Below are 18469 nucleotides of genomic sequence, written 5' to 3' on the forward strand. Positions count from 1 at the left end.
GTGTGTGGAAGCAGCCACAGGTGGTGCCAAAGAGCACGGCTGTGTTCCTGACCGAATCAAGCAGTGGCCTTGGCCTGATCTGGCCCACAGGCCATGGCTTGGTGATGCTTGTAGAGGCATTGCCAGTGGGAACATGCTCTCTTTACAAGGCAGTCAAGGGTCTCTTCGATGAAATGACATTTGAGCCATAAGGAAGGAGGTCTCTTATGCACTGACTACAAAAGAGGGTTCTACGCAGAGGGGAGAGTGAGCAGAAAATGCTGGGAGTGAAGCCTGCCTGGTGATGAAGGAAGGGGGCCAGCGTGTCTGGAGCTGAGCGAGCAAGGAGGAGGGAGCTCAGAAAGTGTCTTCCACCAACAGCCTTTGCAATCCTGGGCTCCACCGTCTCATGTACGTGGTCTTTGGTTTCCCAGGACCTTAACCTGGATTAATCTGGATAACGTGCACTTTCTGTGTGTCTCTGCCCAGTGTCCATTCCCCTGCTGGTAAGAACACCCCAAACTTCCTCTGGGAAACTACCCCCCCCTCACTCTCAGCTCCTTCCCACCCTAGCTCTGCGTGTGCCACGTGCCGTGGAGTCAGCTCTGAGTCCTGAAGACCCTCTGAGTGGGTGGTGTCCACCCCGTCCCGTCCTCAGCAGCCCTGCTCAGCTCCTGTAGACTCAGGGCACCGGCTTCTTCTATGAATTCACCCATCGCATCTTGGGTCGCCCCCTTTTCCTGCCGCCTTCTGTTTTTCCCAGCACTATGGTCTTCCCCAGAGAACCTGCCTTCTCACGACGCGCCCGAAGGAGGACAGCTTGTTTTGTCACTTTCACCCCCAGCGATGTTTCAGGCTCCAGCAGTGGGGATATGGTCACCCTGGTCACCCTGTTGGTGACTGTATCCCACAGTCCTGGTCACCACATGCTCAGAGATGGGCATGTGGCCCAGGTCAGTGCAGTCAGAGGAGAGCCCAGGACCTCGCTGGGTTTACTTTGGGAAGGGAAGCACTCTCTCTGCTCACCAGCAACGCTGGGAAACAGTGCTGAGCGATGGTGCGAGAGAGAGAGAGAGAGAGAGACTGAATTTTGGTCACGTTACGTGAGCTGCTGAGTCTAGCTTGAAGCCGGCAGAATTTCCCTATCACACGAGACAATCAATCTCCCCTCCTGTGGCTTTAGTCGGACTTACATCATTTAAACCAACCGAATCCGGACAGATAAACATGAGCAATTTCATTCACCAGGCAGGCATGCTCTCTGTTTTCCCCCTAATCCATAGTCAAACCTAGTTCAAATGCATCCTTCATTTAAGAAGCTTCTAAACTCTCTCTCAAACACGCCTGCACCACAGCTGGATTCTGTAATTCCACACTCGCTTTGTTTCGTCCCGCCGCACAGCTTGGTTTCTGCTCAGGCTCTCAGCTGTCTCTGGTGCTGTTTGTCACCTTCCTGATGCGACAGACAGCTCCCTGGCGGGGCAGGGACTTTCACCTCTGTGTGTCCATGCTGCCAGCAGCAGTGATTTGGAGAGATATGTGTGTGTGTGTGTGTGTGTGTAAATACATATTACACACATATATATTATACACACATATATAAATTACACTCATTTAATGAACACTACTAAGAGCACCCATCATAATTATCAATTGCCAGGTTGCAGTAGACTGTTTCATCAAAAACTAATTCAGAAGGCTGGACGTATCATCTGATGTCTTTCTAAACAAAACACAAAACAAAACAAAATATAGCACCAGACCACATTTAAATTTCTACAAATCTTATGCTAATTTAAGTAGCTTTAGACTTAATTAAAAATGTTTTCCAGTTGATAATTATGTAACTCAGATAATTAGCACCGAGTGGCATTGTGAGGACATATTTAAAAAATGAATCTAGAGCATAAACAGACCTAATTAACCATCAGAATAACACCTAATAATTATCCTTTGTTTATAAATGCTATGAATGTTCATTGTTCAATGCAATTGGCCATTAATGAAAATAAAACATTATGTTTCCCCTGCCGTCTCCACGGCGATGCCTCTTAGATGCATGGGCATTCATGTTGCCTATGCCCTTGCTGTTTTTTAAAAGACCATTCTTGTACAGTGTTTAACAATTTTGCTCTGGAATTAAAGCTAACCTATATCACACCTCATCCTGCACATCGAGCTTGTACCTCTTTTGGTAATTAGCTGGATGAGCCTAACTACAAACCTGTGTTTTCTTGTGTCACACCTGGACAGACGTCACTGTGGCGTGGACCTCCCACGACCTGCACAGACATTCACGCCCACGTGAAGAGACAGGGTCTGGGACCTGAGTCGAAGCGAGGCCTTGAAGACTGGCGGTATGGAGGCCCCATGTGGAGGGTTAGGGGAGTGGGTTCTGGAGAGGCTGGGTGTGGGTGGGGAGACGTAAGTTTAGGAAGTGAGGGAAAGACAGCAATGCAGAAAAGTCCAGGCTGTTTGGGAATTTGGAACATGAGAATTGAGAAGATAGTTCAAGGCAATTACAGTTTTGGGGGGCACCTGAAAACAGCCAATGTTGAAACTATATGTAACTGTGGGGTTTCCCGCAGAAATGGGGAAAGAGGAAAAACACGGACTAAACCCAGTGGGAGGCCGCACGGGAGGCCAAGTGTGAATCCCACATCATTTACTCGGTGGAAGAAGGGTCCACGAAGGAAGCAGAGGAACTGTCCGATGTGGGGGAACTGTGGGAATGGCAGAGTGTTCAGAAGGCCAAGGAGAATAGCTAGCCAGCCATTGTGATGCCAACATGCTGTGGAATTCGGAGAAGCTGAAGGTTACTGTCAAAGAGGCCACTGAGTGTAGCGGGTAAGACAGCCTGCGCCCAGGGCCCAAGTGCACCGGTTTCTTCCTGTGGAACTCAGAGCAAGTTGTGCCTCCGTGTGCCCCTGTGTAAGTCAAGGTGATAAGCCAGGGCCCTTTTACAAGGTCAGTTTGGCACCTTGCACAGAGTTAAGGCCTCAACACATGTCAGCCAGACTTGTTTTGTAGCTTTCCTTGAACACAGTTGTAAAAGCTTGGCCTGAACTCGATGGAAAGCCACCAGCAACGCTGTGGCCCAGTCATGACTGCCCTAGTTCAGGGGCTCACGAACTGGAGCACACATCAGAGGCACCCGGGGGCTTGTGCACCCACAGCGTGCTGGGCCACAGCCCGAATTTCTGACCGAGTAGGTCTGGGTGGGGCCTGAGTCTGCACAACAAATGAGAAAACCGTCATGCTGACGCTCTGATCCATACTCTGAGAACCGCTGTCTTCGTGAGTGCAGGGAGGGACTCTACCATTTTGAGAATTCAGCCCAATCCTCCAATCCCTCTATTACCTGAGTCCAACCTGAGAACACACGTGTTGGGAATACCAGCTTTATGTGCAGTGGGGTGAAGTGGGCAGTGTAGTACTCCCTAGCCTGTGCGGGTGTGCTCTGTTCTGGCAGTCAGAGGAAGTCCCCTTGTGCAGACTCAGCTGACATACGAATACTCCTGCAGGTCCTAAGCTGGTTTCTCTACGAGGACCTTCTTTTATGAAGACAGAAGGGCTGCATGAGATTTTAGGACTGATGAGTCCCATGAAGCCCAGGTGAACCAACAGAAACCGTCGGCAACACGATGACCGGTGGCGAAGTGCTCACTGGGTACCACACACCATGCTATTCACTCTGCACGCATTGCACCACCCAGTTGTCCCCACTGCTATGAGAGCCGGGCATTATCACACTATGTCACAGAGTACAAGGATACTTAGAAAGGTGAAGTGAGATGACTAAGGACACCAGCTGACCAATGACCGAGACCAAGTGAGACCTGTGCTCGGAACCACTCAACTACATGGCTCCTAAGTGCTTTCCTTTCTCCAGGAAAACCGTGCATATTTGGGAGATCCGTGACTACAGTCTGCCTACACTGATTCCCCCGTCTCTTTTCCAGGAAAAAGTTTCCAGATAATTGAACCATTCTTCATGAGGCATGACTCCCATGCTGGCATTTTCGCCATGCTGTTCACGGACCATACCATTCTAGGTCCTGAGTGTGCTCAGGATAGTAAGTGGGTAGGATTATCCAGAGAAGAAGTTAAGTAATTACTCTGAGCACAAGAGTTAAGCTACTAAACCCAAGGGGCATGATCCTCTTAGGGTCTTTCCTTACGGTCTACTGACTCTTCCTACTCAACTAAAATAATTCATTTATTTAGATTTGTTTCTTATTCTATTAATTCATCCTTACTTCCATTCTTTATTTTTTAAAAAAAGATTTTATTTATTTATATTTAGAGAGGGAAGGGAGGGAGATAGAGAGAGAGAGAGACAGAGAAACTTCAATGTGCGGTTGCTGGGGGTTATGGCCTGCAACCCAGGCATGTCTCCTGACTGGGAATCGAACCTGGGACACTTTGGTTCCCAGCCTGCGCTCAATCCACTGAGCTATGCCAGCCAGGGCTTCCATTCTTTATTTTGTTCACTTCTCTTTGTTTGACACTTGTAGAAACTAAAGCTTGGAGATAAAAACGGACTTGGGTAGGGCCGCTTCCAGCCTAGACTGTGGAGCGAGGACTCAGCCCAGGTGCGATGGACTCCGCTGTGAAACACACATCCAATTCAAAACTCCCAAGAGCCTGCGCGGTCTGACCACTCCAGAAGACAAGCTTCTCATTAAGCTGAAAATGAAATTGCCCAAATTTCTGGTTCCGCACCATATGGCTGAATCCCAGCTGACAGGAAGCTCGTTTCTGCAACACGCTAGGCTCCTTTCACCGAGTGGGCCGGTGCGAGATTTGTAGGGTGGTCATTTCCTAGTCTTCTCAGCACTGCGAGCAGCAGTGGTCTTTATTGGGATGCTTTCTTTCTATACTTTTACATAAAAAAGCAAATGTGTGTAATGATTTTATCCTAAATCATCTCTAAGAGACACACAGCAAGCATAAGCAACAAGAACAAAAATGTCCACCTGCCTTGAAGTGACCAAAGACTATAACCATCTTTCCGCCCTTAGTCTGCATAGGGGTGGGCTGGGATGGGGTGGAGGAAAGTTTTTAAATGATCCCATTATAGACTTTTGTACAAGATTCAGCCAAAATGTTTGGACATCTAAAATTACCCTGTATCTTTGCAAGTCAGATTTTAAAGCATCAAGTTGATTCATGAAGCACTAAGAAACTAATGGGAAGTGCCAAACACCATTTGTACAAAAGGATCTTGGCATGAGATACCATTACTTTTTCCCCTGGGTAATTATTTTAGAGCTGGTATAGCAAAGTAGTCTTGAACAAGAGAATAGCCTGAAGAGAGTGTGTGTGTGTGTGTGTGTGCACTCTATTTACCCCCAAACCTAGAACTAACATGGAAAGCTCTGCTTCTACAAATAACAGGGAAAAACATTAATTGTGAGAGTTGGAAAAGGGTCTTATAACTAACATATTTACATGCAGTTAAATGCACTGATGCTGGAGTCCACAGGCAAGGATTTGAACTTGATCTTGGGCAAGTTTCCTAGCTTTTTCCAGCCTTAGTTTATTCATCTGAAAATGGGATACATTTGAGGAGGCAACGGAGTATAGCGCTTTAAAGTAAAGCAGTCTGCATTCAAGATACCTGGCTGGGAGTTCTGGCTGTCTCCCTTTACCAGGTGTGGCCCAGCCTGGTCGTGTGTAAAGTGGGGACGATATTTACCACGGTGCCCACCCCCCTCACCTGGTGTGGGGGGGTGCATGTGTAAGAATGCACAGAGAGCATGTGCTTGGATCACGGTGAGTGGTCACAACCCAGGGTAGTCCTGGTGTTTTACATACGTGTATTTTATTCATGGGGGTTTGGTATAACGTTTTATTTTTTCAAGTTTTTGTGGCTGAATTAAAAAGAATTTGCAGACTTCTGCTCTAAACAAGTCTCATGCTATAGATAGGAAAAAGCAAGAGGACAAAGGGTGCCATTGCCGTTCATGCCACAGGGCCCCTGACTAAGCATTGGTTGTCCCTTGCCCTCCGCCTCTGCACACTGACTTCTCACTCCCGTGGAGCCCCCCGCCCCCCAAGCCGCTCACTTCTGCTTCAGGACTCTGCTGAGCCTGGTGCTGCTCAGGATGGTGCCAAAGTTTTGAGACTGATGAGGGAGCATGATGGGGCCAGTATCAGTGATAGCAAAGTTAGGGTCAAGTACAGGTGGGGAGTGGAGGGTGGGGTGACTGATGGTAAGGGGGAGGGAGAGGAGGAGAGAGACAGACTGACTGACCAGACGAGCTGACTGGCTGAGGGCAGAGGCAATGACTTGGAGGAGGGCAGCAGTGATAAAGAAAGAAGATGTTTTATGAAACTAATAATACAGGGAATGAATAGTAATTTCCAATCAGCACTTAGTGAACACTTACTTGCTAGCCAGCTTACTACCCACTTTACATAGATTATTTCCTTCAATCCTTCCAAGAATTTTAGAAGGCAGATACTTCTGTTACTAACCCCACCTCCCCCTATCCCCACATTTTATAGATGAGCAGACAGAGGCACTGAGAGGTTAGATGACTTGCTTAAGGGCACATAGCTAGTAGAGGAAGACGGGTTGAGGTCAAAGTGGGTACATTTAGGGATCAATAGAAGGAAAAGCAGTATTTGTATTATTATAGAAGTGGTAGCCTGAGCATTAACAGCAGCCAGCAGCTACTATTGACTGAATACTGCTTTGTGCCAGGCACTGTGGTAAGTACATATGACATGATTTCGTTTAACTGGACGGGTAACTTGAGATGGTAGATGTTCTCAGTCCATGTGAACAGGAAAGAAAACAGGGTCAGACATTGGCAACTTGCCGGAAGTCACACACCTGACAAGTGACAGCACAGAGACTGAGATCGAGGTCAGCTCCTGCACCAGAGCTCTTCATAAATCCACTGTTCTGGAGCGTGGTGACGTACAGCGGCAAAGCACTAATTTCTTGTGTTCTCAGGTTCAATGGCTCTAGCAGCGGGGCCACAGAAACTTCCTGGGCTCCTCCATCAGGGCTCCCAACTCAGTAAGTCATGGCTGGATCTAGAAACCTAAACTCTTCAGAAGTCCCCTAGGTGATTATTATTTTTTAAAAATTTCTAATAAGACTACATTTATCCAGGGGCCTGGTAAAAGTTTTGATGATAAGTATCCAACAGTATAAAAATGCAAAACAAAATTTGTAGATGTCTAATGTATGCATATAATGACGACATGCAGTACATCCTGTAGGCAAAGGGTGGGGATGGGAAAAGGAAGTCTAGTGATGTGTAAATAAGTACAGAGTAGAGGGGACCCATTTTACAGTATATTCTACCACCAGAAATGCAGCCAGAAGGTTCCAAAGAAAGGCACCACCCCCAAGTAACTCGGGAGGAAGACGGTGATGGCGGGAACTCCGGTAACACGCCTGGAAGACTGTGCGACAGCCGCCCCGCTCACTGTACAGTCTGCCTGTGGTGGGTTGTAGTTGTTTTCCAAAAGCAAGAAATTCAAAACCGTAAGTTCAGATTAAGAACGACAAAACTATAGGGCGCCCAGAAGAAGTGGCTCATTCTTTATTGTTATTTACGGGATCCAATTTTAAAAATCCAGTTTTAAAAGTAAGCACTGAGTTATGTTATTATAAGGTAGCCAAATGATCCTCCCTCAATATGAAAAGTCTGAACAGGTAACACATTCTTCCTGAACTTGTAGAACAAAGGCAATGAGAGAACATCAGTGTGGGTTCAAGCAAGAGGCTTTTCATGAAAGGCTCTGTGCTTGGGACTTATCACCTAACATCTCAAGTGTCCAGAAAGCCTGACTACGAGACACCAAACCCAAACCAACCCACCGAGCCTTAACCCAAACCTCGTTTCTTTAGTAGAATTTTACTTCAGTATGGAGTAGGGAAAAAAGAAACCCCCACACCCTAACAGGGAAAACCAAGTCAAACACACACTCTATACAGATAAAAGTTTCACAAAAGCCAACTGAGGTAATCAGAGCTAAACCCGGCGCGTGCGGGTTTTCAGTGGCGCCACCTGTCACGTGACACAAACAAAGGGGATTCCTAAGGTACGACCAGGTTCGGTGATTGCTTGACACGTACACAGGCCTGGACAGCTTCTGCCACGACCACCAGCTGTGAGGGCAGGACGCCCCCTCTACTGTACTTCGCAGCTTGAGCGCACAGCCCACCCAAAGTGAGGTGTTGGCAGATGTGCCACAAAGCACATTGTGACGAGAACTTTCCACCAGGGACCAGGCTCCAAGGTGGGTGGCTCAACTACCTTGGTTTAAGAGAATCCAGGTAATTGGCCCAAATCACATTTCACTCTTCCTCTCAAAGGGACACAGTAGCATCAGGCCAATTAAAAAGTCTCCTTACCTAAGACTCGTAATCGCTCAGCTCCGACCACTACTTCGTTGTTATCGGCAGAGAAGAGCAATTTCCCAGAAACTGTCTTTACTTCAAACTTTTGGCCATACGCTTCTACAGCTTTTGGACCTGGAAGGGAGAGAGGGAGGGCACATTAGTCTCATTGCATTCAATTACAAAGAGCTTGTCATAGAGCGTAGGCATCTGACAAGATTGCACTGGACTCTGGTGTAAGTGGATTGGTTTTCAGAGGCCAACCACGAAAACCAGTCTCAGGACTTGAGCTGTGTCTTGTCAATTACCTTTTATCACATGCTCTTGGGCTGGGATTTTCAAGACCATCACATCCTTCCTCTGAACTAATGCTTGAATGACATTCCCTGACATGACATTTGAGCTAACCACCAAATTACCATCAAATACTTGTAGATTTTGGCTTGAATATATCAAGGCATGGAAGGCTCACTGCCTGCTGAAGCAACCTGCATATCTCGGCCCAGCCCCGGCTGTTGTACAGGGGGCCTTTAAGTCGACCCGGAATCCGTCTCACTCTGTGCCCTTGACCCACCAGCTGCTCTTGACACCAGACGAGTTATATTTCCTCAGTACAGAGATCATTTCCTGGCAGGAAAGGTTATAGCATCTTGCAATTACTTGCCTAAGAAAGTTGATGAATCTTTTATGCTAGGATTTTATTTCACACAAAAAATAAATTTTAGAGCATTTATCACATGACAACAGATACTGCTCTTGAAGATGGGGATACTGACGCGTAACAAAGACGAGGCCCCTGACCCCACTGCACTTGTCTTCTGATGGAGACAGACGGATGCGAGTGTGAACATGTACAAATGAATACATAACTACAGAGAGTTCGGGGCACTCTGGAAAAAATAAAACAGGTTACTGTGTTAGAATTCCTAAAAAAAAAAAAAAGAAAGGAGACAGGTCAGTCTGTCTGCGCTGGAGCCAGCGGAACGCACGGCGGTCATCGGAACAGCCCGGGAGCATCAGGCCCCGCAAGAGACCCAGCTCGGACGCAAAGGGATTTACCTTTGGGTCTGGAGATTCATACAGAGGAAACTCTGGGGTTAGGGTCCAGAAATTTTATACTTAACCAGACTTTTCCAGGAGATTCTGATACAGAATTTTTGTTTCCTTTTAGTTATTAATAAAAAGTAGTACTAAAAGAGTCCTCCTGTCTTCCAGGCAGAAATGACCAGGAACACCCCTGCAGTTGCACAAGCTGGGTTTAGTGGTCGTTGCTAGGAGGGGGGACACACCATGGGGAGCCACGTGAGGCATCTTGGTATTAAGGAAGGATTCTGACAGTATCTGGCCTTATATTAGGTTATTTTGGGCAGGGTTTAAGGAAGTAAGACTTTGCTTTGGATTAGATGCTGTCAGGAAGTGGGAGTAATTTTATGATTGGTATCTGAATAAATCTTTTTCTAGAAGTAGTGAAGACCAGAAGAATGTTAGAACTGTACTGAATAAAGAAACAAGTCATATTAGCTAGGCTAGAGGAATGATCGGTCATTTTTGTGGTTTGGGTAAATGTTTGCATTCTGTCTGAGCCGTCTTTGTTTTTGTTCTGTCTTTACCCTTCACGGCCACCAAGCGGCCTTGTCTGGTGTTGATGTTCTGTGAAATTATTTATGGTCCGACAGGAGAACACCAAGGCTTGGCTGACAGTCCCCAGCCAGCCCCTGGGTGTCTGGGGCAGCTCTCCCTTTTGTCAAGGCTGTCAGTCTAAGCATCGGAGGACAAGAACTACGTCCCAACTCATTTTCTGGTAATGTGACTCTGTGCAAGTCATTGGATCTTTCTTCTTCTTTTCTTTTTAATCCTCACCTGAGGATGTGTGTGTTAATCTGAATGAGAGACAGACAGAGAGACAGACAGACAATCGATGTGAGAGAGAAACATCTATCGGTTGTCTCCTGTACTTCCCCTGGCTGGGGATTGAAACTGCAACCTCAGTATGTGCCCTGACTGGGGATAGAACCTGTGACCGTTTGGTGTATGGGATGATGCTCCAACCAACCGAGCCACCTGGCCAGGGGATTAGATCTTTCTGACCCTCATTTCCTGCATCCATAAGAGTGTACTATCATCTTATTGTATCTACCTCATAGAAAGGTCAAGATGATCAAATTATACTGTTTATAAAAAGAACTCTGTAGGCCAAAAAAGTACTGTGAAAGGTAGGGGAACTGCTCTTGTGATTATTGTCACTGTTGTGATCGTGCCCATGGGCAGGTCCCCAGTGCCGTGGCCCCAACACAGTGAAAACAATTCACGATGAGCACCTCTTAGGGCGCTTGCCTCCTTCACATGATCACGTCGCCTTGGAGCCCTGATCTCACACCAGAACGTCCGTGCTAGCCTCTGATAACACAAAGGGCATGGGAAAGGCTTCTTCACGAGTGGGAGATAGGAACAGCAGACGTAGCACAGAATTTCCCAATGGCATGGCACCTGGGCATTATCTTCTCCCACCACTTTCGTGCCATAGGTGAGCAGAGCTTGTGGCAAAGGTTGAGAGCTCCCTCATGGTCCTCAGGTGAGCTAATGGCAGATCTGGGTCTGGACCTGAGCTTTCCGAATTGTTCCAAGGAAGCAAAGGGACATGTATTTGTCTAGGACGGAGCAGGGGGCTGGAGTCCACGTGAGGAGCTTTGGGGAGGGTAAGGGACAGCGGTAAGCTGGAGAGAAAGACGAGAGAGAGCGAACACTGAAGAACAGAGGTGTGGATGTGAACTTGGAGTTAGTTGTCCGGGAAGGGCTAAGACGCGGCTGCCTTCCTGGTGACACCCAAACCTTCCGGGAAATCTGTATTACTTGCCAATGTTTTGGGGTTGTTGCTTTTTTTTTCAGGGTGGTGATTTGGGACCAGGAGGTAAAATAGGGCTACTGAATGAATGAATGAATGAATGACCTTGGAATGGGCACAGGTGAGCCCAGTCTGCCCACTCTGGATCCAGTCAGGCAGCGAAGTGGTGGCATGACTGGGGAACCCAAACACTTGGACTTTGCCTTCATGATCCGGGGTGGTGACAGGAGACAGGACCCTGAGGGGTCGAGAGCGCCTGCCTCTGTGTAATTTACTCTGGACTCATGAATGGCAGCAGGGGAGACATACAGGAGAGTGTCCTGAAGACACAGTAGTCATCGGAGAACACTAAACACAAGGAACTTCTCTTGCTTTCCAGGGCTGCTCAGAATACAGAGCCCCCGGTGAGGCTGCTGTCTCCCTGGTGCAGATGGGCTAGTGCTTCTGTCAGTTTGACCTGGGGCTGCCCAACCTCCGAGCACATGATGAGATCTTAAAAAAAACACCAAACACAAAATAATTCTAAAGAGAAATGTAAATGGAACTGTGGGCTGTTCAGAAGGTCCCCTGGTGAACCCATTGTTCCCTCTCTGGGAGAGAAAAAAAGAAATCCCGCTCGTACCCTGTACTCTCCAGTCAGTCCCCCTCTGTGCCCCGCAGTCTGTGTGTGGCGCGCCTCAGCCATTCATCTCCTCAGCGGAGAGACCTGGAACCCAACGGGAGGCTCGGCAGGGTCCCAGTCAGGCCGCGGCCACCGGCTTGGGAGCTGCAAAGGCCTGCGGTAGACACCCAGCCTCATTCCTCCCCCAGCTCCCTGGACACTAGGGGCCCTCCCCGCTCTGGCAAGGTGCTACGGAAGATTCTGCCATCATTCCATTCCTGCAGGGCAGAAGGTTTCCTGTTGGACCCACTCCGGGGCTGGCACTGCATCGGCAGGGGTCTGAGTCGGATGTGTGCCTGCGGTGGAGTCCGGGAACTTAACTGCCATTCAAAACACTGTTTCATGTGACAAGGTCACCTGGATCGCTAACAGTGGAATTTCTTCCAGCCTTTGGAAACGTTCTGTATGTAAATCAGGAGTTCTCGAATCCTCTGGGCTGCCTCAGTAAACCTGGCCCCTGGGACGATGGGAGTCATTTGCTCAAGAGTACGTTCACTTGCAAGAAGCTGTCTCCCCTGGAACTGCTCTGTGCGTCCCTCACGTGCATGCACGGAAATGGAGCACCCTGAAGGAAAACTTTAGGGGTGACTGTGTGTGTGTGTGTGTGTGCGGGAGAATGCTTAGAGTTATATTTTGAACACATCTGCTCTCCTCTTTAGAAATCGTCTTGGAAGGATCTGTGGGCTAGTGTTAGAATGGCTTTTTGCTCATCTCAGGTTAATATGCGCTATCTTGTGCTTTGCCTTAAGAGCTATGTATAGTTTTCTCAGCTCCCGAGGGGGTCTGACTTGGGCAGAGGAGAGAGCAAAACAGAAGACAGGGAAAGAGGGAGGCAAGAGGGAGGGAAAGAGGGAGGAGACAGGGAGAAAAGAGAAAGAATGGGGAGATTAGGAGGAAGAAAGAAGGGGCAGAGAGCCCTGGCCAGGTGGTTCAGTTGGTTGGAGCATCAGCTCATGCACCAAAATGTTACAGGTTCAATCCCCAGTCAGGGCACATCCCTATATTGTGGGTTCGATCCCCAGTCAGGGCACATACAGGAGGCAACCAATCAATGTCTCCCTCTTTTTCTTCTCTCTCTGATATCCATAAACATATCCTTGGGTAAGGATTTAAAAATAAAAAGGGGTGGGCAGAGAGAAAGGGGAGAGGGAAGAGGAAGGGGAGGAGAGAAGGGGAAGGAGAGAGCAAGGGGTCATGGTGGGCGGGGAAACGGGAAGACTGGGGAGCGGGAGAAGGACGGGGAGAGACTTTTGCTGAAGAACAGTCATCTGGACAGTTCCAGCTTTATCAAAACGAAATCTCTCAAGTAAACCAAATCTCCCACTGCGAATAAATGGCAAATGATCAACAGGCTAAATAAGTTCCTTCTGAATGTGGAACTCTGGGAGCTGGAGGTTGGATTTATTCCCCCCCTGGAGGCAATTTTCACACACGCCACTTAAATCACTGCTTACTGAAGCCGTTTATTTAATTATTTAGCACGGTGACTGCGGGCCAGATGTTCTATAAGCACCGCTGACAATGCACTCGCACGCCAGAACAGCATGTTTACGAACTGTTCCTTCCAACCCTGAGCTCTCCACTGGTGGTAGATGGTCCAAGTCGCCCCTGGGCCGTGGGTCCCCAGACACCCACATGCAGGGCTCCTGCAGTGTGGACAGCAGGCCTAGGCACCAAGGCACCTGTTTCCCTGCGCATTCGTGGGGCTGCAGATGTTTCAGTCACAGTAACGTTTCAGGGCATTTGGGCAACTGGCTTCTCAAAACGTCCATCTGCATACTTTCCTCTCAGCCCGGAAGCCAAACAAATGGCCTTTTCTGTCCGGAAGTACAGCAGTGACATTGGATATACCTCCCTTGTCCTTTCCGCTGTGGGGTGCGTGCTGGCTCCTGTTCACTGGTGCTCGTAACACACCGAGGGGGCGCTGGTCGTACCACAGCCACGAGGCCCCGGTTTATCACTGTAATAAGCATTGCCATGGCCAACCAACCCTTGTTTAAATCTCAGGAATATGCGGCTTGAAACCCACTGGGTGCTTTCCACAGCTGTCAGGAGCCAACCTGCTGTGTTTAAAGGAACCACGTGCATGTATTCAGTGGGGGTACATCTGCATCTTGCAATCGAGGTAGGCTCGAAGTCAGCATGTACGGCAAACATGGCTGGGTTCACACTACCATTGAAAATCCCTTTTACACCCCATACAGTGCGGCGCTCATGGTTTTGTGGACATTGTGCTCTCTCTCGGTTAATCCAACACTGTCTCCAGCCTCGGAGCAGAGACTGTGGCTCTCTGTGGCTGAGCACCAGCGGAAGCAGCTGGCTTGTGTTTAGGGGCAGTGCTGCATGAAAAATAGTTTATTCCCCCTTGAACAAATATCACTGGGTTTGCCCGAGTTAAACGTGCGTCTATGAAGGCACTCTGCACTTCAGTGGGATCGTGACATGCGGGCTACCTTCTCCTTCTCCCCACTGTAAAATGTGCCAGCAGACATTTCTTCCTTCAGTTCACATGGCGTACATTCGCGTTTTGGTTCTACATTTTCTGAGTGCATAGGCACTGTTAATTTTTTTCTTCTCTTACCTGTTATCAGCTGAGTTAGCACTTTAGTCTGGTCATTGAGAATGTTCACGGTCACATTTCTGGCTGATTTGAAGTACAGGGCGTTACCCTGGAACAAGAAAATAAGGGAGACGCGTGAAAATGACAGCAGATTCAGAAATGAAAAACTGATGCTCGGCAAGTTCTAATTGATGTCTTTACTTAAAAACTGCAAGTGTGTCACGGTCCCCGCATACGGGATAACTAATTGGCAGTCATCCAAAATGGATTTTCTCCAAAAAAATACAGATACATACTTAACACAGATTTCCCTAACACACACACACACACACACACACACACACACAGCTGAATCAGAGATAACCGGGCTACACAGAGCCCTTTAATGTTGTGAGTTAGCATTGCATGGAATGATCAGGTGTGACGGATAACCTCCCAGTCTCACCTTTCCTAGTTTATAATTTGTCAAAGGAACCACGCAGAGCCCTTGACGGCAGAGAGCAGAAAGCGGTGTAAGGTAGCAGATGCCCGACCCCGAGGCACGTTCACAGGCCTCCAGGGCCCAGCGCCCCTGAGAGAGATGCCCCCAGGTGCACGATGATGCCTGGGAGACCCGGCCTCTTCCCACAGGCCTCTGCCTCCCCTTCCTCCCTGTTCTGGTTTCCAGATCTCCTTTCCCTTCAGGCATTCTGTGCCTTCACCGCACATCCCCTTTATCAGAAAGGCCACCTGGTCCCTTCTTCCCACGGTGGCAGACCTTTCTGAGAAGGACTCAGAGCAGGGGCTGGCGTACCTCTTCTGCACTGGTCCGACAGTGAGCAGTCTGGGCTTTGTGGGAGGTGCAGTCTCCGTGGTAACTACTCAGCGGCTGATGGCTGTTTTGTATCAAAACAGCCACAGACAGTACATACACAAACGGGTATGGCTGCATTCCCATGACACTTTATTCAAAAACAAGGACACTTAAACATTTAAATTTAATGTACTCTTCCATGTCATAAAGTGTTCTGCCCCACCCCGGTCATTTAAAAATGCAAAAATGATTCCACGTGAGAACGGGCAGAGGGCTGGCACGGGCCCACAGGGCGGAGTCCGCCACCCTCCGGCCAGGCCCCCCCTTCCCGAGCACACGAAAGGCAAAAGCTAAAGGACGAGCAACAGGAACGTGGGCAGTCACTCCCATCTCCCTAAACCTTTGTCACCACGTTGCACATATCTGCCTGCAGATTCAGCAACCCCGTATCCACCGAGGCCCACACACAGAAGAGCCATGGTCCTAAGACTCATCTTTACTTGTGAAGTCTTATGTCCTGATGAGGACAGTGAGAGGGCCACACTTAACACCAGGCAGGGAACGGCAGGGCGATCAGAGAGCTACAGACCCAGCATGGGGGCCTTCCCTGAACGGCGTGATGGTTCCCAGCATGTAGCTGTGGGGTGGGAAGCAAAGGGGATGTCAGTGCTTGAGCCGAGCTTTAGAAAGAACACAGATACGGCTTTCTTGTGGTGCAGTGAAAAAAGGAGGTTGTGGAGATAGGGTAGCTGTGGGCTGACTGCCTAATATCTTTTCCTTCTAGAACCGGCAGGTGTAGGACCCGAGTGGTGAGCCCAGCCTTGTGCCCGCATAGGGCGGGGCTGTCAGGACAGGCAGCCAATGCCATGGCCTGAGGTGGTTTCCACTGGTGAGTGAGGGGATGGGTGGCCAATGCCAAGGCACTTTCCATAGACAAATGGTCTGGAGTTACGGTCTCACTCAAGGTCAACTGCTACACACCAACCAGCATTTGTACCATAACCAATGCCCGAGATGCACTCGGGCCCTGAATCACCAGCTGACTTTGGTGAGAGCTGCTGACCCAGGGCTGGGGGAGGACAATGACCTTGGCTATGTCAGTAATGTATTCAATAATTCACGGCTTCACTAATCCCCCACGAGGGCTTCAAGGGGACGTTTTGCCTGATGAAAAAAGCTTTTTTGTTTTTTTTTTTAAATTGGGTCAGAGAAGAAGAAATGCATTAAACCTAAGATTGACTTAGGTTTTCTTCTGTCCATTAGGAAACAACGCCGAGCCAGATACCATTCCTCTGGCATCGCTTCTGGCCGCGCTTAACAGATGTACTTACAGCTTAAAAATAATTTGAGAAATGTGAGAATTCAGAGCTTGGAACCCAGACAGGAGGTTACATGTTCCTAGCAGTGAATGTTCTAACATTTCTCTTTGCAGGTTCAGCGCGCTGATGCCGCAGAGAGGAGAGCAAACTGGAATCACAGACCTGGGTCAGCCCCGCTGCCGCTGACCAGCGTGTGGCCTTGAGGGAATCGCTGTGCTGTTTTGAGGCTCATTCTATGCATCCGCCACCGTCTGCACACTCTCGGCTCACGCAGCTGAGCACCGGCTCGCCCCAGTGAGTGAGCAGGAGAAACCCGGCCCTGGCCCAGCTCGTCTCCAGTCTCTACCCCTCCCTAGCCGGGTAACGTTGGGCACGTTCCTTAATCGTGCCACACTTCAGTTTCTTGATATGTAGGATGGCGCGAAAAGTAATTATTATTAGATTATCAAAATATACACATGATTACAATCATTAAATTCTGTGTGTAATAACGCACACGGTTCTGTGAGTGCCAGGCACATGGTAGGTCCTCTAAAGGTGTGATGGTAAGGGCACAGGAGGAAGGGGGGGTGTGGGGACAGAGATGGGGGGCGGGGAAGAGGGGGGAAGGACGGGGGAGGGGAAATGAGGAGACCCTCCTTCGCACCACCTGCCCTCACAACCCATCTGTGCGGGGTGAGCCAGGGGCTTCTGCCGTTCCCAGCACTTCTCTGTTTATATTCCAAAGGCTCTCCCTACATGTGGCTGCCTCGCCACTATTTTTCAAACCCCAGTATCTTCAAATGCCCCAATTAAGATCATTGAATATTATTCAAATGATTCTACTGTGGAGGAAAAAAATAAAACGAAACTAACAGCTCTGATCAAGTTTTATACCAAGAGACATTTAAAAAAGCCACCACTCCTTTTGATTAGCATGTCAAATACAATTTAGCATTAATTGTTCTAATACACTACCTTCCTGGGAAAGAGTCTGTGCTTCATCAGGGTTGAGAAAAAGAACCTGGTGCCAGCCCAGGACACAGTACGGTAATCCTCTAAAATACCTGACAACAGGAAGATGACCAGGGAAACAAGCCTCGACCAGGGAACACACGTGAAGAGTCCTGCAAGGTGTCCAGGGGGTGTGACTCGATTGGGCTCTCCGGCTCTGCTTACTGAGACAGGACCAGGAACGTACAAGCCAAGCCAAGCATCCCTGGGGCCTCCTCCAGGTACTAGAAGAAGTCAAGGACACACCCCCTCTGCTGTCTGAGGAGAGGCTGAATCTGCCCTCCCAGCTTCTTCTCCTTCCCCTGTGCCCCTCCTGCTCACCACGGCAGCCTCTGGGTCTGGGGGTGATTCCTGCCGCAGGAGACCCTCCTCTGTGGTCGGTGACTCTCACTACTCCCCTCAAGCGACCACGGAGGACAGGGGCTTGCGGGGGGACTGCTGGGCAGAAAGGAGTCTGGCGGGCCTGCGGCTGGCGAGGAGGGTCAGAGTCGGCCCTCGGTTCTCCTGGGCCTTGGGTGAGGCTGCCCGAGAGGCTCCGAATGGAGACACGGTACCATCTCTCCCACGGAGGGAGAAGAGGGCAGTCCACGCCCGCATTCTCCCCTGACAGCGCGCAGCGTCTGGGTGGAGAAGAGTCCCCGTCACATCGGTTTCTCTACTGCGGGACAGAGTCAGACCTTTTCACGATGCCTCTAGGCCAGGGGTCCCCAACCTCCAGGTCGCAGACCGGTTCTGGTCTGGGCCTGTTAGGAACTGGGCCTCACAGCAGGAGGCGAGCTTGAATGTAATGTGCTTGCGTCATCCCGAAACCCTAACCCTGCCCCACCCCCGCCCCAGTCTGCATAAAAATCACCTCCCATGAAACCGGTCCCCGGTGCCAAAATGGTTGGGGGCCGCTGCTCTCAGGAGCATTCACCGAAGTGGACGTTGTTTGTCCCACCATGCCCTCCGGGGGCA

The 18469-nt window shown here is 49.3% G+C and overlaps 1 protein-coding gene across 2 annotated transcripts in view; it reads right to left on the reverse strand.

The window, feature by feature from the left end:
- The window catches only part of SGCD (sarcoglycan delta), a 393355-nt gene that overhangs the window by 123720 nt on the left and 251166 nt on the right, over positions 1-18469 (reverse strand). For both annotated transcript variants that reach the window (XM_045820771.1, XM_045820763.1), the window contains exons 4-5: positions 14429-14516; positions 8360-8479 (exon numbers count right to left, since the gene is read on the reverse strand). In XM_045820771.1, coding sequence (XP_045676727.1) covers positions 8360-8479; positions 14429-14516 — 208 coding nt within the window. The remainder of the gene's footprint in view (positions 1-8359; positions 8480-14428; positions 14517-18469) is intronic.

The sequence above is a fragment of the Phyllostomus hastatus genome, unplaced genomic scaffold, assembly GCF_019186645.2.
Source record: "Phyllostomus hastatus isolate PE091 unplaced genomic scaffold, TTU_PhHast_1.1 phas_contig_150, whole genome shotgun sequence".
Classification (NCBI taxonomy): domain Eukaryota; kingdom Metazoa; phylum Chordata; class Mammalia; order Chiroptera; family Phyllostomidae; genus Phyllostomus; species Phyllostomus hastatus.